The 26,981-nt window shown below is 33.1% G+C and overlaps 1 protein-coding gene across 1 annotated transcript in view; it reads right to left on the bottom strand.

Moving 5' to 3' along the window:
• Positions 1-26,981, bottom strand: part of LOC117317770 (A disintegrin and metalloproteinase with thrombospondin motifs adt-2-like) — a 39,987-nt gene extending 13,006 nt beyond the window's left edge. Inside the window, exons 1-10 of the mRNA XM_033872702.1 lie at positions 26,422-26,981; positions 16,110-16,303; positions 14,933-15,016; positions 14,517-14,637; positions 6,207-6,357; positions 3,799-3,877; positions 3,409-3,486; positions 2,987-3,138; positions 2,134-2,168; positions 1,147-1,252 (exon numbers count right to left, since the gene is read on the bottom strand). Of these exons, the coding sequence (XP_033728593.1) occupies positions 1,147-1,252; positions 2,134-2,168; positions 2,987-3,138; positions 3,409-3,486; positions 3,799-3,877; positions 6,207-6,357; positions 14,517-14,637; positions 14,933-15,016; positions 16,110-16,303; positions 26,422-26,518 (1,097 nt within the window). The 5' untranslated portion in view covers positions 26,519-26,981. The remainder of the gene's footprint in view (positions 1-1,146; positions 1,253-2,133; positions 2,169-2,986; positions 3,139-3,408; positions 3,487-3,798; positions 3,878-6,206; positions 6,358-14,516; positions 14,638-14,932; positions 15,017-16,109; positions 16,304-26,421) is intronic.

The raw sequence follows: 26,981 nt of genomic DNA, 5'->3' as shown, positions 1-26,981 counted from the left end.
TTTACTGTGTAAGTAAAATAAAAGAAATAGAAATTGTTCCAAACAAAGCACGTAAAGTAATTTCCTCAGCATCTATTTCCTTACCTATATTAATATATTTCAAATTCAAGCATTCGTTGCCAAAGTATCTGTTGTTGGGATATAGTGGCAGTTTGAACTTAAACCACACTATCATCTCATTGAATTTGATGAGAACCACATTTAAAGGCAGATGTCTGTTGTAAAACAAACAACCTAGAATAGCGTGCCCCAACGTGCACTTGATGAGTTAATGAATATGTCTACCTAACTCCGGGTGAAATATGTAAGGGAAATGAAACAAAAACCTTTGTTAATATAACAAAGAGAAACATTGACAAAAAAAATCAAAGTGCCAAGGCCATAGGTGCCGTGCATTAGGGATCGAAATAAAGGACAAAAAGCAAGAAGTATTTGAATATAAAATGGCAGGTAAGAAGAAGACATTTTTGTTTTGTTTGCATTCCTGGATGTTTTACTCAAGATCACTTCATTTCAAGGAATTTAATTGACTTTTAAAAAGCTGTTGTTACTTTAATATTCTGCTGAAGGATGCAAAATTACTTTTTATAGCTCACTGAATTGGCATACTATTATTCAGTTTAATTCTTAGATCGGTGGATCTTTGGGTTTAAAATGTCCGTCACATTCCTGATACACCACATCTCGATTCTCTACAAGATTACCGTAAATAACTGTCCTACATATTTTTTTCTGCGTTTTCAAGGTCGTTAAATCAATTTGATAATGTCTTCTCCGTGTATTAATTCATCTGGATCATGTTAGACATATTATCTTTAGTGACTGCTTCAAACCAAGCAACCTCATTAAACGAGCTTGGTATCTACGAGTTACTTCCCCTTACATAAACAGGCAGCAAAAAGCGTAACAACTCATTGATAAAGCAGGCCATTGTCTATGATTTAACGGTTTTTATATAATTTATATTTATCTTAAACATGCGGTTTCGACCATCGCGGAAGAAGATAGTGTACGTGTGGTTTGGGACTTTTTGGAAAAGAAATAATTCTATCCCGTCCTGATCTCATCGATTTATCATAGAAATAATGTCTATTTGTCAAAGCTCGTGCGCTGTTATGCGCGTGTGTTATTACTATGTAAACTTACTTATGTCCGAGCTCGTGCGCTGCTATACCGGCTGAGTTGTAGGAGCCATGATCTACTATCACCGATGTACTCATAGGTGTACAGATCCCGCTCAGGTAACTGGTACCTATAGAGGAAGTATAGGTATAGGGCGTAAAAAACTATACGGTATGGGATATACAGTTACATGTACGGAGAATACATATTAAAATTTTAATTATTGAATTCAATTAATCATTAAAAAAATATCTGTATTCCTTTTTAAATTTTTATTTCTTTAATAAGAGCTCATGATGTGAGATACAATATAGTCCACTTTTTTTAAATATTATTTCGACGATAAATATCCCAATTACGGAAATATTTATTTCACATTACAATACAATAACACAATACAATATTTTATTTATTAGAGTGTCACACATTTTTACAACATGGTAAAAACACAGTCATGATAGATAAAAATACCAATTAGAGTAAAAATGTCCAGCCATATCTGGCTTACGAGACACTTAAAAAATTGTATCTATTAAGAATATCAAGTATCTTGTTAAAATTATTTAGGAGTTAAGAACACAACTTCGACTTATCTAAAATTGCAAGATTAGAAAAACTACCAGTGTAGTAACATAACCTCCATATTTGGGTAAAGATACATAATAATGTACAAACTAAACAAAATTAAAATATAATCTTCGTCTGTACATGCTGTATAATGTCGATGCTAACGTGGATTGTAAGTTCGCAAGTTCGCATGTCAGAAGAACAAGAGGGCCTGCACTATTATATGACTAAACAACTGCACTTGTCTTTTTTTAATTCCATTACAACAACCAGTTGAAGTATTCAGATTTATAAAATTCACCCAACGCTCGTATAGGTAAAGTGTTTTTACTTATCCGTATGTCTGACTTCATCATATACATTATCGAAAATATTTCTTTTTTAAACCATTAAGTAAGAATATATGATACCCGATTTTAACAAAAATGATGTATCAATACTTACCAAGTATATGTCCTCGGCCGTTTGTTGCATCGTGCCTATAAATAAAATTCATATATAAATAAATATATATAAATGTATGCGAAAAGAAAAAAAGTGACCATAATAATATATATGTAATATTAAAGAATTAACTGTCTTTTTGTGGTGTCTATGGTCGATATAGATGCCAGAAGCTTTGCAAACAAACGTCATATTGTGTGCGCTAGCACAATATGACACGTTTGTTTGCAAAGCTCTGGCATCTATGTTGACCATAGACACCGAAAAATGACAGTTTAATGCTTATATTTACATTCTCAACATATTTTTTTGCTATTTTTGAAAATTAAAAATAAAATAGGCCAATATTCAGTAACTTCGTCAATGGGGTTCGACAAATGGAACAGCCTTTTTTTTTCAAAATTCATTTGTCACATGCTGATTGGCAAACAAAAAAGTGCATTGTAATAATACGAAAAAAACAATCTGTTCAATTATTTTTTATCATTTGTAACAATATTGTATAACATTTCTTTTTTGAGACTTTTTAATTAACATAAAAAAAAACGACATAGTCCTAAGCTTTTTTTCATAGAGCCAAGATTGTTTACGTTAGTTACAAGTAGTTCCGGTGGGTGAATATATTCATGCGCGGCATGGATTGATGTGTCAAGTATGCTCACATAGACTGCACATCTTTTTACTTAGTTTATATCGTGGCTTTGCCACCAAAATGTAAAAAAAAAATCGCAATACATGAACCTTAACAGTATGTCCCACTTTTGAAAAAAAAAAAATTAAATGTACTGTGATAATTCTTAATTACCCATAATACATAAATGTAATAATGTACATAAAATATATAAATACTTACTCTGTAAATAACATAGCATGATCATGGTGAGGTAAATTCGGTTTCCCTTTCAAAAAATTTGTCAAGCCAAGAAGTGTAGCACTTCCGTCAACTTTTGACCGGATATCACCTCCTTGCCGGAAAGTCAGTACGAACGGCAGGTCTGTTTTATTCTAAAAATGATACGACAATTTAAAAAGGCAAAAAGACAATGGTCAAGTACTTATTGTATTCTAATACTTAATATATGATTTATAAAAAAGACCATGTAAAGCATGGTGTCGTATATTTCAATTTTTTTACACCTATCATTAAAGGTCTTAGTTTCATCAGATATGCTGATTAATTAACAGGACACAATACACAAAAAAGATACAGAAATAAAATCATAAAATATAATTTTTTTTTTTTTTTTTTTGTAGTTGAGAGCGTGGAATACTCACTTTTGCAACAAAAAATCCTGCTAATCTAATAGAAACTTTGAAGTCTGTGTTGTTTATGGAGGAATATCGGAGATCCATCTGGAATTGGAAAGGAATGTGCAATTTTTATACAAAGGGAGGAAACTCCTTCATGATAACGCTGTATGTGAAACGTTACCTAAATTATACTGATGGAATAATGCTTTAAATAGGAACTAATTAAAACGTGTAAACCAAGCAATTTTAAAAAGATCTATTGGAATATTGTATCATTGTATATGTTTTGCGTGACCTATACTGGAAGATTTATAACTATATTTTAACAATTTGGTTATCTGATTTTCTGTAAAACTATTTTACATATTTTCATTGATATCATTCAACTTACTTACATTTATAAAGACCACTTACCCCATTAACGATATGTGCGAAATAGTAACGAAGTTGAGTCAAAGCCTCGCTGTCCTGTCCGCTCGCCTTGTCTAAAAATCTACAACAAAAATGTTGAGAGGGTAACATTGGATCTACTTTGCATGCGTAAATTCGTTCGTGATTGTGTTTTTTAAATACATCTTCTTCTTCGTCTTTTCGAGAAAACACACGTCATATCGTAAATATCATCAGTTTAATTAACTAATACTCTATTTTTTCCCGTGACATCAGTGTAGGAGAGAGGTCATATCGATGAACCATTTGACGTCATATTTGTTGAAGACGTCATTATCGAATATTTTAAGCATTTAGGTATATGTACATGTATTCAATTATAATTGTGTCGACGTTATGTTTAAAGTAAAACAGCCAATGGAAATGAAAATATACCATCATTTATTAAATTGAACTCAATTTATGTGATATTTGAGATTGTGACAGATTGTGTTAAGTTAGATACATAAAAAATATATATATATCATTTAATATATTCTAATTTGGGTGGTTGACAAAGTTAGAAGAATTCCATGCTGTAGATTTTTTTCACATATAGATGCATTTTACAAAGCTACAACATTGTGATTACCGTTGAAAATCCTTTTAATATTTTGATATTTCAACGAAAATAATCTACAGATTCAGAATATCTCTTCTAATACGCATACACGTTGAAGGGAGACAACTTATATACACATCTAAATCTATATACACAGTATATAGTGGTTCTAGTTTCGGAAAACTTTTAAAATTACGTGTCATCTCCATCACGAGTTATGCTTTAGTACCAATTCTATCAAATACAACATATATATTTAACATACTTCTAAGGTGAAAAAAAAGATGTATATATGTATCTTTTGCTTGTTTATACACTTTAATATAGAGTTGAGAAAACAACCAGAATGGTATATAAATTATTTAGTAGTCAAAATAATAAATAGATTACAGTATATAAAGGATTTAAAGTCAAAATAATGGATTATGATATATAAAGACCTAGTAGTCAAAATAATATATTATGGTAAATAAAGGAGTTAGTAGTCAAAATAATATATAACGGTAAATAAAGGAGTTAGCTGTTAAAATAATAGATTATGATATATAAAGGATTCGTTAGTCAAAATAATATATTATGGTAAATAAGGGATTTAGTAGTCAAAATGATAGAATAAGGTATATACATGTAAAGAATTTAGTGGTCAAAATAATGAATTAGGGTATATTAAGGATTAAGTAGTCCAAATAATAAATCAAACTGTCCTGTAAGCGTTTCCAATCATATTTTGTTTAAAGGTTTGAAGGGAAGATGAAAGTCTAACCTCAACAGGTGGTATATGTTTTATGCTTTGCAAAAACAAACTTTATCGAATTGGATACGAAATTGTTCTATTGACGGTTATTAAACTTTGTTCATGTCGATTGTTTCTTTAATTAACTTACATTCTTAAGATACGAATATGAATAACAAAAATAATTCTCAGTGCATACATGCAATAGATGAATGGCTGGCATCGCTACATATAAGAGGTCTCTTTATTTTCCTGCGATATTGTGTTTGATCCTTTCAAAATTTAGTTGGTTTATACAGCGTTAAATTTCCCTGGTTCTGTAGACGGAACCATATATCCGCCACATACCTAGCCTGTTTTATGATTTAAGATAGGATGCTATAGAAACTAGACACACGGGTACAAGTACAAAAAAAGACGTCAATTGGCTGTCTAAGTAATGAAAATTCACATGAGAATGAGTTTTCGTATGCTTAATAGAATCTTACAGCATGCAAATTGCATGTCGAGTTCATAAAATCCTGTTTAGATTTGAAATGTCACATGCATAAAAGGTCGAGACGCTTCACATTAGAAAACTTATTGAATAAATACAATGACGCCCTGACATGAGGGTGATACACTGTGCCCATATCGCTTAAGTGTCCGCCAATTTTTCGGCATAGCCGTATAATATTCTTTTGGCCCCGGATGTGACGCGAAAGGTGGCGTTACTGGTCAAGATGAAGTATGTGATTGGTCAATGTAGCGGTAAATGCAAAATGCAGAAATGCAGTTAAAGACGAAACAAAATTAATATTGAATGCAAGCTGAATAAGTAGATGTATCTATTCAAATGACACATTAATAATATCATATTCCTGATTCAAATGCTGTCTTGTTATCACCAAAAATGATTCAAACTGATATAATTTTGTTATCCGTGCTGAAACTGCGCATTTCTTAATTAGTTCGTTAATTTATTTCACCAGCAGGTTTACATTATAACCACCAGCATTAAAACTATGCCGCTTATCTTTTTTAAAGATATTTCTTGTTATGTTTGTTTTTTGGAGACTCCCCCAACAGGTTACACCATTACTGTACAGTATAACTTACTTTTTGTAGAGACTGTAGTCAATCATGATGAGGACTTCTACGATGTAATCGCTGTTTTCTTCCTTCAGTTCATTCAAATACTCATTCACGCGATTTGAGGACTCTACAATGTTTACCATCCGTCTTCCAAGGATGCTTACAGTTCGTCCACCTTTAATGAAAGCAACAGTCGATGTTCATCACAATTACGAATCAACATTGTCATTTAATATGTAATGAAAATGTTATAGGAATATACATCTACATCATCAATACACAATGTCAGAACTAGCCATACCGACATTAGTTGAAAAAAACACACATAAAAACGGGGGCGCTGGAGATGCATCAAAAATGCATTGTGATATGCCAGTACATCTGCCAATAGAGGTTTCCAGATGCATACATTTCCCTTACTTCTGTCATAAGGTGTTCGCTCTAACCCAGTAGCGAATTTAGGTCACACACGAACAAATTAACAGTAACAAAGAGTATTTAATCAAAGTAGACAGTGTAATTATTCATGTAGCAACAACACAATAATATAAGGAGTATAGGTAGAAAATCCTGGCAATGTAATGTAGTTATATACTGAGAGAAAAATCCTGTGGTGTGTTGTAATTTTGTATTTTTAGAGAGAGAATAATCTTTGGCTGTGTTCTAATTTTGTATTTTTGTACAAAAGTAGTCTGATAGAAAACAAAGGCTATGTAATGCAGTTATATAAAGCGAGAGAAAAATCCTTGAATATGTTGCAATTTTGTATTTTTATACGGAATTAGGATAGAAAACCTTGGCAATGTAATGCAATTACTATATATTAAGAGAAAAATCTTTAACTATATTGAAATTTTGTATTATGTAATGCAGTTATATATAGGGAGAGCAAATTCTTTGACTGTTTTGTTATTTTGCATTTGTATGCAGTGTCATTCTGATACAAGACTCCGGCTATGAAGCATATTTTGCGTTTATATACATGTATATACAAGTTGGAAACTCTTATAGATACATGTATGATTATTCTTCACGGATATTCTAATCTACTGCTTGGGACAATTTAATGGGATGATTGTCGTGATCGGAATAAATGTGAAAACGACGACATTTAGGATCGTTCAACAAATTATCCTACCAGCATTATAATCGACCGATCAAAAAGCACTTTAGAAATTAGATTTATGATCCAGGTGTCACAAAATTTCGCATATGTCTTCGCGTGCACCTGCAGTCTAGCTGTGAGAGTATGATATAGGTAGTTTAATTAGGGTTGATAGGTGTCCTTATGCGTTCTAAGTTGTTTACATCTGCACTGCCCCCGAGGTGGCCGGATTTTTTGTGTATCTGATGATGACTGTACTTTAAATGGTTACTCCCTGTATATCTGACCGCTGGTCAGTGTACGTGCACACCATGTCCCTCAGTACATAATGTTAGCTTAACAGAAAACATTTGTCATTACCAGTAACTACAATAATAGCAATGGAAAATGGACAACTGTTGCCTCAAAAATATTATTCCAAAATGTAGACTCTTATTTCCGAAAGCTGTTTCTTTACTTATATAAAATAGATATGAATTACATTGTAGCATTGGTGTTGTAATCTTACGAAACAATTACAAAGGAACACTTAAAGTTTGATAAACGTACCATTCCTGCTTTTTGTGTATGAGCTATATCGCAGATGTTTGCCTATGATGTCAATATATCAGATTTTATATCTTTTTGTACATAGAAACAGTGTTACATAAGTTGTATATAAACACACATTAAGATATGAAAAACAAAAGAAACAAAAAAAGATACACTCTTACATTTGTATTTTATATTTATATTTTTTTACGATTTCGCCAACGATAGGAGCAAAGAGGAATATTTTTCGTGGTATTTTATCTTTTGCGAAAATATTCTATCATTAAACAATGCCAAAATAAAACCGTTTGAATAACCTTAACGTATAAAAGTGGCTGTACTGTCTAGCAAAATAAAAAATTATAAGACAAAAACCAAAAGGACATAGAATCGTAAGACAAAACAATACGACATTGCTTTACACAATGGTAAGCGTTAGCACCAATGTTAGTTTTCTCCGCTTACCAATAACTGTATAATGTACTACATAACTTACTATAAAATGCATTTATTTTAGATATGCTTTCCGGATCAGCTATTTTAGACACTAGCATCGTACCGTACTGTATTAAGGATGCTCGCTCTTGACCTATAAATCACCTACAAAACGGAGTAATGATAAAACAATAACTACAAAAAAAGCATTTTTGTTTCATTTCAATTCCAGTATGGTGTGACAGATATGCTAAGAGATCTAACTGTCAGAGATGTGTCCTGCACGTGACGTTAACACTCTAGATAACACGGAATAGTGCCAGGAAGAACATCACGCGTGATTTATATGGCCCTACTGACAGAAGGTGAGAAGCGGATGTTTTATCGTGGAGGAGTAAATAAAACCGTCTCAATAAAAAAAGCTCCCTGGACATGTCCAGCCGAGGTTCTTACCCTCGCCGTGGCATCCAGACAATGTAGAGCCATAGATATACATAGTCAGCATTTAAAACCATTAATAATGAAGACTATATGTGTTAACTGCAGTACTTAGAAAGGTGTCAATTAACACATCGTTTGGTGTGATATTTTAGCAATCAAGACATGTTTGGTGAATATTGGTTATGCCATGCGGATAGGAATCTATAAGTGTGTATCTGTTGTCTTGATATACCATCTAAGTCACTGTATGCAATAAATAAATATCATATGATGGTGTTTGTTGAGTATTCAAGACATGTTTTAGGTATATTGGTTGGCATATGCCATATAAGAATATATACAAGATATGCATTCAATCTTGTGTAAGGTATTATTGTAGGTGAACAATATATTATGCAATCATTTATCGTTTTTCCAAAATATGCTTGTATTTATATATTTTAACTTTAAACTATTCTGAAATTCAGTAACTAGATTTATTTTATTGTATTATTTTATCATTTTGCATATCTGATTATGACTATGTCAATGAGTATTTCATATCATTTAGCTTGTTACCATTGCTTACCTAATTTCTTATTTTCACGGCTATTTTCTGCTCTCTCAGAAGATTTGAATGATTTGCCATAAAGAACACAACAGCTAGTCTTGATAATAAATGAATAAATTCCTGCTACTAAGATTTGAGAAGTATTTTTAATCCACTTTGAAAATAATGGTAGAGCATATTAGAACAAAGTCTCGCATTAATACTGAAACTGGAAAACATTCAAACATAGATCAGTTGATCTTCACTTTGCTAAGGAGTTGCATTAATGTTTTCCATATATATGATTCAGTCAATGTTTATGTATTTTCTCAATGAAAGGTTATTTACATTTATAGACAAAACATTGTTTTCTATAAGCTGAGGCCATGATTTCTAACTTTAAAGTCTTATTTCTTATCGCTGAGCATTTATCCTTCCCGCACCATCGGCAGTCGTCTTGATCATTTACACTTTGACCAGAAAGAAACAAAAACTATCATAGGTCAAACTATTACTGCCAAGGGAACAGACGCCTACACATTTTCTAATGCTTGACAAGAAATGTATGAGAGATGGTATGATTTATTACACACAGAATTTCATTGCATTACACAATCTCAGATGTTTTTTGTATCTTTCATTCAGGTGTGCATATTTATATACAAATACCAGGAAAAACAAAAAGTAAAAATTAATTAGAATTAGTTTTCTATTGAAGATGCAGATAGAGTAACTGTTTGGCCTTGTATTTCGACCATGTGATAACACATAGTACATTTTGTCCTGGTGTATCGACGTTAAGGCCGCTTTTTGTCACGGTATAGTGATGATGTGGTACAATTGGTACATGTTTATTATCGGGATGTTCTGCGACTGTATTTGTTGTACATGTGTTGACATTGTTTTTCATTGTGTTGTCATTGTTTTTTTTTTTTTTTTTTTTTGTTGTGTTATATTTTGTTTCTACAAACATAAATAAATCAAAATATTGATATTTCGACGAATATAAATCCTATTCAGCAGTAAGATAACATGCTTACAGTTCCGATTCACGTAAACCATTATCAAAACTCAGAAACATTATCAAACATCAATAATGAATTAAAGTCATAAACCTGGCAAATCTTTAACAATAGCACAGCGATCTCTAAGAAAGCAGTATAATGAAAATATTTCCATCATGTCTTAGATATATTTTTGTTAGCGGGAAAATGGAAAGTTTGGATTTAAGGTGTATGCTAATTTTCGATTTTAAAAGGATATGATGCCGTAATCTTGGTCTATAGTGTGTTCCTTCAGTGTCGTTCTATGTCGGGGAAGAATTGGTGTTCTGTGAATTTTTTTTCTTTTCTTTCTTTTTTTCTGACAAATTGGAATTATTATTATACGTCATAATTGGCCATGGTAAAATTCATTATGGTTAATTTAGTACTAACGTAACCTCTAATCTACGACATTGTATGTATTCGTGATATATCAGTCACAGTATGGAGACAATGATAACAAAGACAATAGATTATTTGAGGCACAATAATTATCATAAATAGTTCCTAACAATAAGATCTGTAGTTGTAGGGTTTCTCAGATGTTATAATAAACAATTACATTTGACATTTTAATTATCATTGCACATCACTTTAACGACAACTCTTGAAAGGTTCAAACATTTGTAACGCTTCTTTTATGGCAATTTAACACTCTCATTGTTTAACTTAATGAAGCCCTATCCAAGCATAGCCGATGGACAATTAAGTATAATATATTCAAATGTACAAGTCCAGCGTAAAATGTCATCTTTTGTAATGTGTATTGTACATAATCTCATAGTTTAACGATCAGCAGACTGGAACCAAATAGGGCATTAAGGGTCGTAAGACCATGACGTCACAATTATCAGTTTAGTCTAGTTTTGCAGAATTTTAGCTTTCCATCAGTCTGACCCTGCTGCCAATGACCTGTACAATGGTATATTTGTATATCAGTATAAATGGTATTATACATGTATATAGCAGGTTATGTACCTCTATTTGAATAATAGGTTATCTACCTCATGGGATTCAATAATCCAAATAACTACTTGAGAGTACAACGTCATCGTTTTTGTCGCGATGTCTTGATAGTATTTCTGTCAAAACTCATTACCTTCACTGGCAAAATAATTTGAAAAATATACATGTTTTTTTAAATATTAGTTAAGGTCAATATATATATTTTAAAATGTTTAGGTTTTTTTTATATTTACAGTTCAAAGTCAATGAACTTGACTCGCTTTGCATATCACTACCCAGTTGCTACGTAATAGGTTAACGGCCCGATGAAGTGCAAATGCGTCATCTAGGGGAGACAACTCATTAGTTATGATGACATCTCATTAGTTATGATAATATGTAACGGTTATTGGCACACTAACACCTACATTTGATTAATGGGTGAAAACGTGTTGTTAGGTCGGGGTGATCAGTGACCGGTTAACTTAACTTGGAGCCCCTTAGGTAACATGTACCACACTAACCCCATAATACTGGCACAGATGCAGTATTTAGCTCCCAGGGGCGTCACAAAATAAATAAAGGTTGTCCAATGTATCCGGCAGATAATTATTTTAACATATAATACGTTATTTGTTAGCACAATATTAATTTCAGTGTAGATGGTGTTTTCAATATTGCTTTCACACAAAAAAAATCGCAAAAATTATCAAGGTTGATTTGGGAATTTTTGCAGTTTATTTCATCTGGCAATTTAAAAATTGACATCAATGTTTGGATTAAACTTTCACATATAAAGAAATTGATAATCAAGCCTCAGACGGCACCTGAAAGCCTCAGAATAAACACGAAAGAATATGTACGCCATCTGTGCGTAAATTCCTAACCTTCACTACTATACTTCAGCATATAAACACGACATGAACGTCAATTAATGCTTACTCCAATACGCCTAAAATATACAGCTATTAACAAGTCTTCATGTGGATATCTTTTAATATATAGTCTTGATCAGACAAACGCATGACAGCTACCTATATACTTGAAGAGGACGTCAAGTAACCAATAAACATTGAGTAAAGCAAAATTGTTTACGATGGGATGTCAATGTCCTATGGTAAAAGACATTATGGATTCCTTAAAATAGCCAAAAGTTGCTAGTGTCAACACATGAGGGAATCATCTCAGCTCCAAACAAAACAATAGCTTGAGTGACAGTTTGGTTTGTTTTTGTTTAACGTCCTATTAACAGCCAGGGTCATTTAAGGACGTGTCAGGTTTTGGAGGCGGAGGAAAGCCGGAGTACCCAGAGAAAAACCGCCGGCCTACGTTCAGTACCTGGCAACTGCCCCACGTAGGTTTCGAACTCGCAACCCAGTGGTGAAGGGCTAGTGATAAAGTATCGGGACACCTTAACCAGTCGGCCACCGCGGCCCCTTATAGAGAATACAAAGGTGGCCGTATCACATGGCAATAGTTTTCAGAAGGAATACAGAACCCGGCCCAAGGATCATCAAACAAGTTTAAGTCTAAAATTATATTAAGTTTTGACTAAGCCATAGTGACTTCATGATCGGCTAAGCCAAAACTTATGAATAAAATTGTTTCATGATCAAGGAACCTGAAGCATGTTTAACGTCACCCAATACACTAAACACAGTGATGTGATGTGACTGTCACGTTATTAACCAAGATCTGATGTAGGCGTTTCTTGTGGTTGTTTTACGGTTGTAAGCAAAGACAAGGTTGTTAGTTGAGATCTTATGCAAAGTTATGATTATTCTATATTTAGAAAGTAAATTCTCTTGTGAGAAATACATCAGACCTTATTTAGGAAAAGCAAGAATTTTGCGAATTATGTGTGATGTGAATTTTAATACTTATATATCTATCAAACGTTTAATTTACCTGTACTAATTAGAAGTGTTATCATTTATGTTAATGTCAATCTTTTTTATAAATAATATATTCTATTGTATAAGATGGAGTCCCGAGTATCAAAACTTTTAACATAATTTTCCCTCAATTTCTATTTTTAAAGACCACAGTAAATTGACTGTTGTTTTTGCCAACCTTTTTTTCTGAGTGAGTCCCAGTATAAATCAAATGCAGACACGGAAATTGAATTTGAAACATAACATTTTCACTATATTTTTTCATCAGCTGTTGTATGAGCGATTCCAAGTATCAAATGCAGATACCACAATTGAAGCAAGAAAATGTATAAACATATATATCTGTAGGCTTGGTTAAAGAGGTGATCTATGTGGAAACCCAAGAAAGTATACACATGAGAATAAGACGATCCAGGGAAAAAGACATTCTTTTCATAAAGATTGAGCGCATTCGGCTCAAATCGGAGACGAACATATTTTATATTTCTTGCCATAACGAAATCACACTATCCTTTTGTTAATCGTTGATGAATTAGCACTGCAAATTAGAGAAGAATGCGTGGCCATCAAACGTCCACATATAGCATTGCAGTGAAAATATTTACGTAATAAAATATAAAATGGGCTGCTAGGAGTTGAAATAATGACAGTTCCTGAAGTTTTAAATACTAATGCGTATTTTATAGCCAAAAACCTCATCAACGGAATATTTGTGTTATCTACGCCGGGACAAGCACAACCAGTATACGTCATGTTTCTATAACATGTGTGAGAGAATCCAGACGTTGTCTTGATAGATGTGAAAGATAGGATAAGGTATTATCAAACGAGGTATTAAATCCGTATATATTTGATAATGACAACCCAAACATGAAAAAAATAATGATAAAGATAATGAAGATAAATTTAAATAAAATATATGAATCTTAAGAATGTTTTAGAGCAAGATCAGACAGCGTTTGTTTCTTAATTATATAGACATAAACAGGAATGCTAACAGTACAGTACGGTATATAAGGATCAGCACCGACATAATATATATGTAGAAAAAAATGGCAAGAATTAGAACTAGGGATTTGCTAAAATTAATATTTGAAAACATAAATTGTAATACAGTAATGATAAATATGATGTATTAAAGTTTAAAAATCTAAATATCTTAAAATGCTAACATAAAAATGATATCAATTATTTTATACTTTTACGAATGACTAAAATATGGAGATGATATATAAAATTTAAGCGTCAAATGATTATAATTTGGAGATATCATAGTGTATACTGATACTGAGTTGATAGGGATATTTCAGTAGTAGAAACATCCAAGTACACATATCTTCAAGTTAGATATAACTATGTATGAAGGTTGATATTATTACCGTGTATGAATATCAAAGCCGTTTCACTCACTTGCAACGAACGTACTACTCCGCTTTGTGATATGATGTGTTGATTCGTTGATGAGGTGATGAGACAGTGGAGATGATGGCGCCACCATGTGGGCTTTATCTTCGGATATAAATACACCCTCCTGAGGAAACAAATATTAATATTACACAAAGTAAATACTTGCATTACCTTGTATTTTCCAATACATTTCAGCCAATCATCAACGATTATGATCATAACATTTCATTTTTTACAAATGATTTTGTTTACTTCGTTAAAAACATGTTATTTTGAATAAAATAGATAATGAGAACAATGAATCATTTAGCTTTGATTTAACGAAAAAAAACGAAGTGCAGTTTCAGGTTCTCAACTCTATAACATAATCCAACATGAACATATAATGAAATTAAAACCTTTTCTATAGATATACTTACTATTTGTTTATTTTTTCTTCGATTTTTATTTACTTTTACAGAGAATGCACCAACTCTGTCTTTTGAATGATAAAATGCAACATCCTGTAACAAAACCAAAATTATTAAACATATTTCTAATTACAGTTCAACAATCTTTAGCAATGTTTTCTATACAATTAGAACAATGCATTCTTTCAATTCAAAATGTAAGTATTGAGTAAAAATACGAGTTGATATGGTATTTTATTCACTTAACATAAATTAAAGCCTGTCAATCTGTCCATTAGAGTAACGTTTATGATACATGCATATAAGACTATATTATTTATTAAAGACACTAGAGGCAATTTACTCTCGGTTCCAGGGACTTAACGGGTAAACTGAGTTGTTTATATTCATGGCGAAACAAGCAAGAGGCTTTAAACCTTATAATGAAGCAGGGACACATTTCTTTTCAAACCAAATTTTGTTCCCCTCACCCTCACTGGAAAATTACGTGGAGAAAAAGATCAGATACTCCAGAGATTAAGTCGTCTGTTTGGTCGACGAAACTCGTCATGCAGATAATAGTAAATCCAGGAAATGTCAGGAGAAAAAATGAAATCACAGCGAAATTCCAAGCAATCCAAGACATCGAAAACGTGAAACACTTTATATCGCTTAAGGAATGTTTACATTTATCTATTAGATAAATGTATCATTCGTCCAATATCATTAAAAAGATTCATTTGTGTACACACCATATTTGAAAGATTTCATAAATAGGAATATCTAAAAACGAAAAGTATATGTTTGTCATCCGTCGATACATACCAATGTGTCGGGGATCTAGATGCCCTTCCTGAATGTCGATTTATAAAGATAGCACATATCAATGGGAATATATAATGATAAAGAAAAACAGCATCACAAGCTTTTTTTAATCATTCTAGAAGACATGAGTGATGCTAGGAAAACAAAAAGGAAATCCAATAAAATCGGCTATTTTCTATTTCACAGTTGAATTTGACTTGAGGCGAGGGAAGTGCTATATTGCATAAGCGTGATCTGGTTAACATGTTAATGTTATCAAGCTTTATCCGCCGAGCTCACACCGAGTGTGTCTGTGATAGGACATTTACAAACGTCCTTGAGCGACCCTGGTAATGAACCTAATAACAAACTTGAACCTGTGCTTCCAATAAAGTTCACTTACGTCAATCTCGCCAACCTCACACAGTGTATGTCCTTGTGTTAGGGAGCAGAGAGGGGAATTGATGTCGATATTGTCTTTACGTTTAAGATGTAATGTTTCGGTTCGACCTTGGTCTTCTATCACAAAATTCATGTGTTTTGGATGTGACGACGTCACTGAATGTTCGTTGATACGGATGTTGTAGTTGGATGTACCTGAAATAAGTTTAAATATTATAAATAAACACTTTATCGATTACAACTCATGTGTCATGTGGCACATTGTTATATACATTATTTTATCTTCAACAAAATTAATCTTCATGCACACCAAATATCATGAAATGTGAAGTTTGATATGAAAGCTTGTCTGTTGGGTCAATATATCACTTTGAGGACAGTGCTATGCCCATTTCAATGATAGAACGAATCCCCACTTTAATGGGGAAAAAAATTCAACACTTCAATGACAAAACAATACCACACTTAAATGAAAAAACAATATCACACTTGAATGACAAAACAATACTACATTTGAATGACAAATCAATACCACACTTTGATGACAAAATAATACCATACATGAATGACAAGTCAATACCACACTTTAATAACAAGTCAATACCACACTTTGATGACAAAATAATAGCACACTTTAACAACAAACAATACTGCACTTTAATTTCAAAACATTACCACACTTAAATGAAAATAACAATACCACACTTGAATGACAAAACAATACTACACTTTAATGATTAAACATACCACACTTTAATGACCAAAAAACACACTTCAATGACAAAACAATACCTTATTTAATGACAAAACAATCCTGCACTTTGATGACAAAACAGTACCACACTTTAATGACAAAACAATACCACACTTGAATGACAAACTGATACCACACTTGAATGACAAAACAATACCACACTTTAATGACAAAACAATTCCATGCTTAAGTGACAGCCCACTTTAGTTTCCAACAATTACATCGATGCACTACGTCGAGGAAGACGGAAGCGCTATCTTGTAAAACTGAATAAAAATCAAAGTGTTAAAGATATTGAATAGCATATGTTACATTTTCCTTAATATCGTTTTATAACCACACACTGAAAGAGTGTTATTTTTGTTTTAACTGTTTTATTGGAGTGGTGTACGTGCGTACTTCTCTAATGAAATATCTTAATGTGTATTCAAAAGTACACGTGTTTGTGCTATTTTCCCTTTCAGACGAGACTTCAGACAGCGTTTTATGTATTTTTAATAAGAAAACCCCATACACAATCTGTATGTGTAATCCAGAAAACATTAGAAGAAACAGAGAGAGCCTATAGTGTATCGGATGTGACATATGACGTCTCGATTTTGACACGTGACCTTGACTTTATTGACATCGACCTTGAGATCGCCATTGAAGACCGGTGTTGATGAAGCGGACCCGTCAGTTGCTCGCCAGAGGGCGTTCAATCACCGGTTCCTGTGGACGTGTGCTACTTGAGAATTTTACGATAGTCTATAGCGCTTGCGTCAGCTGTTCGTCCTCGGTACACACAATTCAATGTCTTATTTAGAACTTACAAATAGTGGTAAAAACTAACAGAGGTTCTTTTTATTTAAAACATACAGTCGAATCTCTTTATTCGAAATCAGTGGCGCAATGAAAACACCTCGAGAAATCCCGAGTATTCGCGGTAGTCGAGTATATTCTTAGTATTTTTACTCTCAGAACTGGATGTTTACTTCGAGTTAAGCAGGTTTTTGAAGTTATGAGAATTCGCGATAACGAAGTTTGATCGTTATACCAATTAAATAATGATATGTTCATCAATATTATCACTGCAAACATAAATCATGTATTTATCGTTTTAATATTAAAGAATAAAAACAATTGATAGGTTTGTTGACTTTTTACTGTTAAATTTTGTAAATAAAAGCGACGGCGGCGTCATCGTCCAACGCGGTGATATTTATACTTCTGGTATTCAACGTAATATCTTAATACATACAAATGCACTGTATATTTAATGTTACCACGAATTTACACCAGTGTAATGGTATTAATTTCAAGTCTGGGAACTGTTTAAGTACATTTGTAAGATTAGAATGCTTCTAACACGCCTTATATGAATACAAATGTTGTTTGTCTGTATAGTGCAGTAATGATAAAATGCAACATCCTGTAACAAAACAAAAATTATTAAACATATTTCTAATTACAGTTCAACAATCTCTAGCAATGTTTTCTATACCATTTGAACAAGCATGCATATAAGACTATATTATTTATCAAAGACACTAGAGGCAATTTACTCTCGGTTCTCTATAGTGCAGTAATTCGTAAAAAATATCAAAATCTTCAGAATGTTTTCTATATAGGATTGGCTATGCTTTCTATTGTGTCTTAATACCGTAAAAACAGACAGACATGTTTGATTAATTGGTATAATTATGGCATTTGTATATTGAATAATTATCTTGTGGAATACTGTATTTTATTGGTTATCAAATTTTTTTATCAATATGATTAATATTGTTCTCTGTATGGAATCTGAATATTATTATAATTGTATCTCGCGTCATGTGATTGGTATGTTGCCTCACAATAGATTACTGGTTAACTTCACCGAACTTAAAATATCAGTACTTCGACAGCTTGTAGAAGCAAATCAATGGACCCTGTAAGGTTATTGACAATATTAAGATAATATTTTTAAAAAGTTTTATCATTTATCATTTTTATTATATATATACCAGATACGTAATATTCATTTTAAAGACTTATGTTTACCATATTCAACATAAAAACATTATATATCGATTCTAAATATTTAAAGGAAATGTATTAAGCGATTTTGTATTTTGTTTCTTTTGTGTGTTTGAGGAATTTTTTTTTGGTTTTGGTTTTGGTTTGTTTGTTTTATTTTTTTTTTTTTGTACTTTTTTTTTATCTTATTTAGTTGCTCATTCTTTATCAATTAGATTATTATAATATAAATTTTTAATTCATTTATCTATTTCATATAATTCTTTTAAATTGCTTGTCCACTAATTGCACTCCAAAACCACGATGATGCACTGCTGTTGCTCCGTGTAAAAGTGAAGTAATGCGAAGTTGTTGTTGGTTTTTTTTTGGGGGGGGGGGGGGGGGGGGGGTATTATTGTTTTGTTTTGCTTTTTTTCTGGCTTCGGATAATGTGTGTTATTGTATTGCACAATCTTACTATATTGCAAAGTAATGTATATCGTAACTTCCCTGATAAATTAACACTCTAGCATCGTATGATCAACTGCTGGAATCAAATTTAATTTTGGACTAAAGTATATTGTATAATATTTATTTTTGGCTCTGTTTACGAGACATGCAGACACAAGTACTTCAGATGACGAGAATCACAGGAAGTGAGAGTTACGCCATGATACACCAGACCTATACAGACTGACGTCCATCAGACAGAAATAAGTGTGATAAAAATAGCTCACGGCCATAGCTAGTGCCAATACTCGTCATAGTCGGTGACAATTATTGCCTTGACGACTGGACTAACAACATGATGACGTCACACGCTAGGCTAGATCCACGTTTGTGTATTAAGCGCTGTAATAACATACGCGCTCGCTCGATACACATAATTGTGGACTCTATGAAGATCCTAATACTATGTATGTGAAACAAAATTATCTATAAACAAATATATAGATAAGAACATCGATATGGAACCAAAAGAGTAATTCTAATTCAAAATGGATGACACGATGGCAATTCTGACATGGAGACCATTGAAAAGTATACAACAATCAGATCTTTGTTTCGAACGGGTAAGCGTATTCTGCTTTATAAAAAACAAACCTAGGTCAAATCAAAATAATGCCACCTCCTCAAAATGAAAACAAGGGTAGCGATAACGAAACCATCGGAAATTTATAAACGAGTACCAAACACACCCGACTCTATAGCGCGCGAGAAATGTTAACATTTCCGACATTTCGCAGAATCACATCAACATTATATCAATTATAGGATAATGGAAACGTATATAGCTCAAATTTTGCATAAACTACTCTGAATTTGTTACTTTAAAACTGAAGGCCTCACAAAATGTCATTTAGTGATTTCGTCAATCTCGACTTGCATGTTCTTCGTATGGTATATCAACGGTTAGTTTGATGTAAATGTATGCATTGGACGGTGTTTCTATTGCGTTTACGGTGGTATGAACACAGTGGAATACAGACATATTCAAAAGACAGCTCTATCGTGCTGTATATAATATATATGTATTCCACTGGGTTCATAACACCGTAAGAACACAACAGAAACACATTTCAATGTATACCTATATGAATAACCATAGGTATTGCTATTGGTATTTAATTTGTTAAGATGTTTGTTAATTTTGGCTAAGCATGCGAAAAAACATGTTACATGAGAAAACAATTAGATCATGTGGATCACATATATTGAACAAAATATCCATGCTGATATGCTAACCGCGGTGGCTGAGTAGTAAAGGTGTCCCGACACTTTATCACTAGCCCTCCACCTCTGGGTTGCGAGTTCGAAACCTACGTGGGACAGTTGCCAGGTACTGACTGTAGGTCGGTGGTATTTCTCCGGATACTCCGGCTTTCCTCCACCTCCAAAACCTGTCACGTCCTTAAATGAACCTGGCTGTTAATAGGACGTTAAACAAAACAAACCAAACCAAATCGTCAATCTAAGGGATATACCAAAGTTGGCTTGAAATGCAACAGAAGCACAGTGAAAGGGAAAGAGGCCAGCAAAACACTTAATCAGGTTATTTATAGTTTTTTAAGCCAGCTTACCGTATACTTGGTATAAATTTATTAATCGTTACGAAAACTCTCGCGAGATCTATGAAAGGTGCCTATTTACAAGTGAGCAAACGTGTCGGTGCTGGGCAATTGGCTAATATGTTGGATAAACTACATACATTTATTTTTTACATGAGTAGATTAAAATCGAATGTCCGTGTTCTGAATCGATGTCTTATCAATAAGTATAACTCTATGAGTGAACTTCCTGATTTCCGGGGTTTTCGTAAGGAGAAATTAGTGTAGATCTAAATTTCAAGAGAGTCAGATCTCTTGAATGATGCCACTGCCCCCTAATATGTAGACCTAAACCAATAAGATTCATTAACACTAATGGAGGCGAAGAAGACTTAATCTCATAAATGTTTTGCGATATTGTTCCCGAACTATTGTTCTTAATCAATTATAAAGTCTATTAATCATAGCGCACGGTGGTATCATAACACTTATGTATGTACATACGTATACAAAAAACTGTTGTCTACGCTCTGTGTGTATTATGTACCATCTACTTGTGTTTATTCGTGCCTGATTGATCATGCGTTCAATGATCCGTGAACATGCCAAGGCCTTTCTGTATATGGGCATGAACAGAACCGGAAATGCGTGATCATTAATTGATATGATGCCGAATAAGAAATATGTTTTATCATGATTTCATCGTATTTTTGACATACTTATCCTAAGTTCTTGGACAAAATTGTTACACCTATGCAAACTATACACAAGTCTTTGATGTCTTGTTTTCAAGCTATTCGAAGTCAAGTATTGTGCAATCAATTTCATAGTTTTGTGGCTGCGCATAGTTCCTTCTATATTTTCATGATTGTTAAGGGCGATTTTGATTTCTCTACTCTATCCTCTAAATTACCATACCTTTGGTCCTTTACATCCGCCGAAAATCCTAAAGATTTGAGTAGAATTTTGATTACTTTATTTGGAATATTTATTGTTGCTCCGAAGAGGTAAACCACGCACATACAAATAAAGAATGCAATTGAGGGTATGAAAAATATGGTTATTTCTTACGCATGAGCTATTGACGTTATCGATTAAACAAACGAAATTGAAAAATTGTATAGTTTTAGATCGGAAAGCACTTCCGGTATACTAAAACAGCAGATAATACTGACATTAACATATTTTATTTGGTATGTTTAATTCTTGAATAACGACCTCATAATCATACAATGCTGTATCATGTCCGATGTATATCCTGTATTGGTGACCTCACTCCCCCTTGCTTGCGGTCAGTAATAGTCACCTATAAAATATTGGTCAAGGGCATTGTGATTTGTCTCTAATATATATGCCATATATAAGAAAATGATGAATGTGCAAAAATTTCCCCATTGCGCATCGTGCATAACTTGGCCAGTCCTACGGGGCTATAGTTATCCTTCACTGTCCAACAATCACCTAACGATGCTTGCTACAATGTACATTACTATCTCCTTGTGAAAGAGTTCCTCAATAAAACAACAGCAAAAACATATTTAGTTGGTGATCATTAAGACATGGTTGATAAGACATTGTCATACTTGATAACAATTATATGTATTGATAGGCATGTTGCAATTAAGATATATTGTATTGTTATCTCTGATATAGGTCAGTAGCAAAAATATTTTTCTCTCCCAAAAAAAACATATTAAATGCGTCATTAAATATACAACATGTCGTCATGTCATCCATATCAGATATCAATGTACGGAAGTATACGTATATACCACAGATCTGAGATAATGGTGTAACACAGAAAATAACTTAACTCTATCACGAATACCTGGTGTTGACAAAAAAAGTGAAATATAAACTTAAGTCTTATAAAAATCACTGTCATAGTGTGTGATGTGGTGAATTGCCCTAGCATAAATCACAGCTAAACATGTAGTGCATTTCAATTATAACAGAAATAAAATCCAATAAAAACTTTTGTGGTCAAATTCCCTTTCACTTTATTCATATATAATTTTCAAATATTCATCAACTTGTGATATCTTATTAAAGAAAAGTTTGGCTTCGTAATGTAATAATTATATATATATATATATTTGACATGACTCATAATCTATGTATTGGAATGCAAGCATTATATCAGGATTTCACAAATTTATCTTAAAATAAAGCTTTCACATGCAAATTAATCCATTTGTCATTTTTCTTTATGCGATGATATAAATAGTGACATTAATGCGACATTCATAGGTAATATAAAGATCTACACGGTACAGGATCTCAGATTAGCAACAAAAGTGTCCCGAAATTTTATCACTAGCCCTCTGGGTAACGAGTTCGAAATTTACGTGGGGCAGTTGCCTGGTTCGTCCTTAAATGACCCTGGCTGTTATTAGGACGTTAAACAAAAACAAACAAACAAAAGCAACAAAAGTCAAAAGTGAACAAGGGGGGAGGGGGGGGGGGGGGTGCATTTTCAATAATTTCGAAAGAAAGCTTACTTGTTAAAATACTTGCTTTGACTGAAAGCTTTGACGAACGACAAACTATGGATCCTCCGAAAAAAAACAGATATATTCATTTCAAAAAGATGTTTCGGTACAGTATGATTGATATGAAACCTATCTAAATTATGTTAAAACTTATAACGGATTTCCCCCAAACATTGAATGTATGCTTATATATATATTTTAAAGCATTTCACAGACAGGAAGTTAGATATAGATGACTAGAAGCAGGCGACATCAATAAAAAATATTCTCAAAAGATCTAATGTTGTGTTTGTATTGTTGAATGTCCTACCAACAGCTATTGTCATTTTAGGACGGCCTGCCGTGTGTGCAAGAGAATACATGTGAGTGGTGTGTGTGTGTGTGTGTGTGTGTGTGTGTGTGTGTGTTTGAGAAAAACTGCGATATGTTTTTGTTTGTCTTCATGTGATAGCGCAGAACTGATGCCGTCTTTATAGTGCTACCTCACTGCAACGCACAGCCGAAGACAACCAACATCTGATAAGTAAGGATATTAAACGCAATATCAACGGTTATCAATATTAATGTGGGAAAACGTCACAAATAATTGTGTTATAGTCTTTGAAATCTGAAAATGTCAATGAAATGATTGTGAAACACTTTTTGACCACATGATATTTATCTATTTTCAATACACATTTACAACATGGTATACGTGCCTAGTATTGGTCGCTGGTATACATAATGCATTGTTCCTGTTCGCCTTGTGACGTCAACACTATATAGGTAATAATGCATCGATCAAAAGAGAGCGACAGTTTGTCAGCTCGAGACAGGTAGACAATCGTCGTGTCAGATTAGTCGATAATCTGCAATAAGCTTCTCTCGTAATTGAATGAATCACTGTGGCCCGATATGGCACCAATGTGCCCAATTAATTATAAGATGTACATATATTCTAATAATGACTGACTCATACAAATTAATACAAACATCAGAGTAATAAACAAGAGCTTGACGGTTTTAATAGAAATGGCTAAACTGAGTCCCTCCTGCATTGAAATCTATTGGTTCTAGGCGTAATTAGTTACCATACTGTTCAACGTCTTCCATAGAGACATGTGAAATAGTTTTACTCTACTCAAAGCACTCTTAAAATAAATATGTAATAAATATGATGAGGAGGTGTATTAGTTAATGACTTGAGGAAATGAAATAGTTCTTCTACTCTTCTAAAAACACTCTCAAAAGACATGTGTAATAGATATGGCTAGGAAGTTTATAAGTTAATGGCATGAGGGGGAAATAATATTAATTAGATGATACATAGTACAACTTGTAAACAGTGACCTTTCTCGAAATAAAAACTAATGAAGTCATACTACAGCATGTTATACATAGCATGTGGCAATGAAATTAGTAGTTTACAAGACAATGAAGTTACACAATGAACAATAGCATGTCACCTGTATACACAATACAAATGATGGGAATGTACATAAGTGCCCTGTTTACGTACATGAATCACACGAGTATATATACAGATGAAATGCAAAGTGCTACCAAGCTGAAGTTAAGAGATTGCTGTCGTCCAAGACTTGATTAATAGTAAAACACAACATAGTAATTTTATTATATAAAGATACCGTGTTAACGGACTTAGCATGAAATAAAACACTACCGAATACACAAAACCAAAGAAGTAAGCAAAAGACGACATCAAACATAGAACATGGAACAAAAACAATGATAAACAATGAAGATAAGGCCTGGCACAATGTAAGGTTACTCAACCTCTTAAATGTATCGGAACGGATATAGAGTAAGCAAAGATCAGGGTTGATGTTTCTTGTGTGATATGAACCACAGTATCGACCAGAAAGGCTCGACGAAATGGAGCAATATATCCACACATATGTCTGTGTAAGGAATGTACATAAAACATTGTTATGTATATTGTTATTACACCAAACACGTGGACACACGCTTATTGCATACATACATGTACATTAATTATCAGTAAACTGTTAATACAACCCGAATGACCCCGATATAATAATGAATTTGTAACTAGCTAATATGTGGATACAATATCAACTTTACATGTAGGTTTTGCATGAAAACAGGAAATACATGCTTGTAATAGGCAATTATTTGCATCAAAATAGGACCCAGTAACATATATAATTAACATCTTATGAAACAAGTTGACAATGCTAAAGAATTGGCATTATACAATCGCCGTTGTATGGAAAATATGTGGTATTGTCTCATCCGAATTTTCTTCTGCAGACTTAATTGTGTTGAACACGCATAAATTTGTCATTCGGTGGTGTTCCTTTTCGTCATGTATGATATATGCCCGTAATGTCGACAGAGGACATACAAGGGAAATATCTTAATGATGTTTGGACAAGGATATATGTTGTTGTTTCGCCCTTCTAGAACTACTCTATGATGCTAAGGGCCAAAAATGATCATAAGGAGCGACCAAAAGTCTCAAAATATGTCAATAGATATGTCAAACTCAGAATGGGAGAGGGGATGCAAAAAGTCAATAATTTCAACATATTTCATTACATTCAAAGTAATGTTAAGTGCATGTGTATCTTTTTGAACCGTGTCGCTATCTAAATTAATTAAAGAGTGACAAGCAGATTATGATAGACCTCGGGAATAAAGATCCAACAGCAAGGTCTACCACCTTCACTCTTAACGGTTTGTACAAAAGACATGCAATACATTCAATTAAAAAGGCAAATTGTCAATCCTCAAATCAGTGAGACAATAACAACGTGAAACAAAGAATTATGCTAGATGTAAGAGGAGATTAACGAATCAGAACGACATAACCGAAACTAGGTCAAGTCTTTGAAGCGTCACGTCCTCAAAGAGAGAACCATGGTACAGACAAGCAACAAAGCCATCAAAAACACCAATTTTCACAAGAAACACTATATTCATCAAATATATATTGTTGCCGAAAATTCTTACTAATATTTTTCATATTTGACTGCAGGTAGATCCAGTACATCTAAATAATCTTCACACAATGAGACTTACCTTCCTGATTATCTCCCCTAGATCCTGATGTCCTCGAATATCCCAGAAGTTGTAGAAATATTGACAATGTTAATGATAAAGCTGCTGCGCGTGTCATAGTTAAGTATTCGGAGGTTGTATAAATAAAAATCTGTAAATCTTGGTTAGATGCTAAGTGAATTCCTCAGCAATCCTTTAGCCTGTGGTAATCCTTAAGGAGTATACGTTTTGCTGTGATGGTGGCATTTGGCACTTTTCAAATGGTCCATTCATTTGTTCGGACTGTTTTCAGCTGACTATTACATACTTTTGGAACTTGTCTTTCTGATACATCCCTGTCCAGGACTTTTTGTCTAAAATTCGCTCGTTCTTTTTTTTTCCTTTTTTTATATCCAAAACTTTGATTGAAAATTTAGCTAGGCAATTAAAAAAATAAAACTACTGTCCAGTGTCTGATAGTTCCATATAAATGGTGGTCAATTGGTCTTATTTCCTGTCCGAAGGTCTGGAGGATCCTTGCGACATAGAAAGTCCGCCTGGTCAGCTAGTCCGATGGCCGTACACTGCGCCCTGTAATATAG

The sequence above is a fragment of the Pecten maximus genome, chromosome 19 (genome assembly GCF_902652985.1).
Source record: "Pecten maximus chromosome 19, xPecMax1.1, whole genome shotgun sequence".
In the NCBI taxonomy this organism is placed as follows: domain Eukaryota; kingdom Metazoa; phylum Mollusca; class Bivalvia; order Pectinida; family Pectinidae; genus Pecten; species Pecten maximus.
The sequence above is the reverse complement of the archived record's forward strand: the minus strand, read 5'-3'. Positions and strand labels throughout refer to the sequence as shown.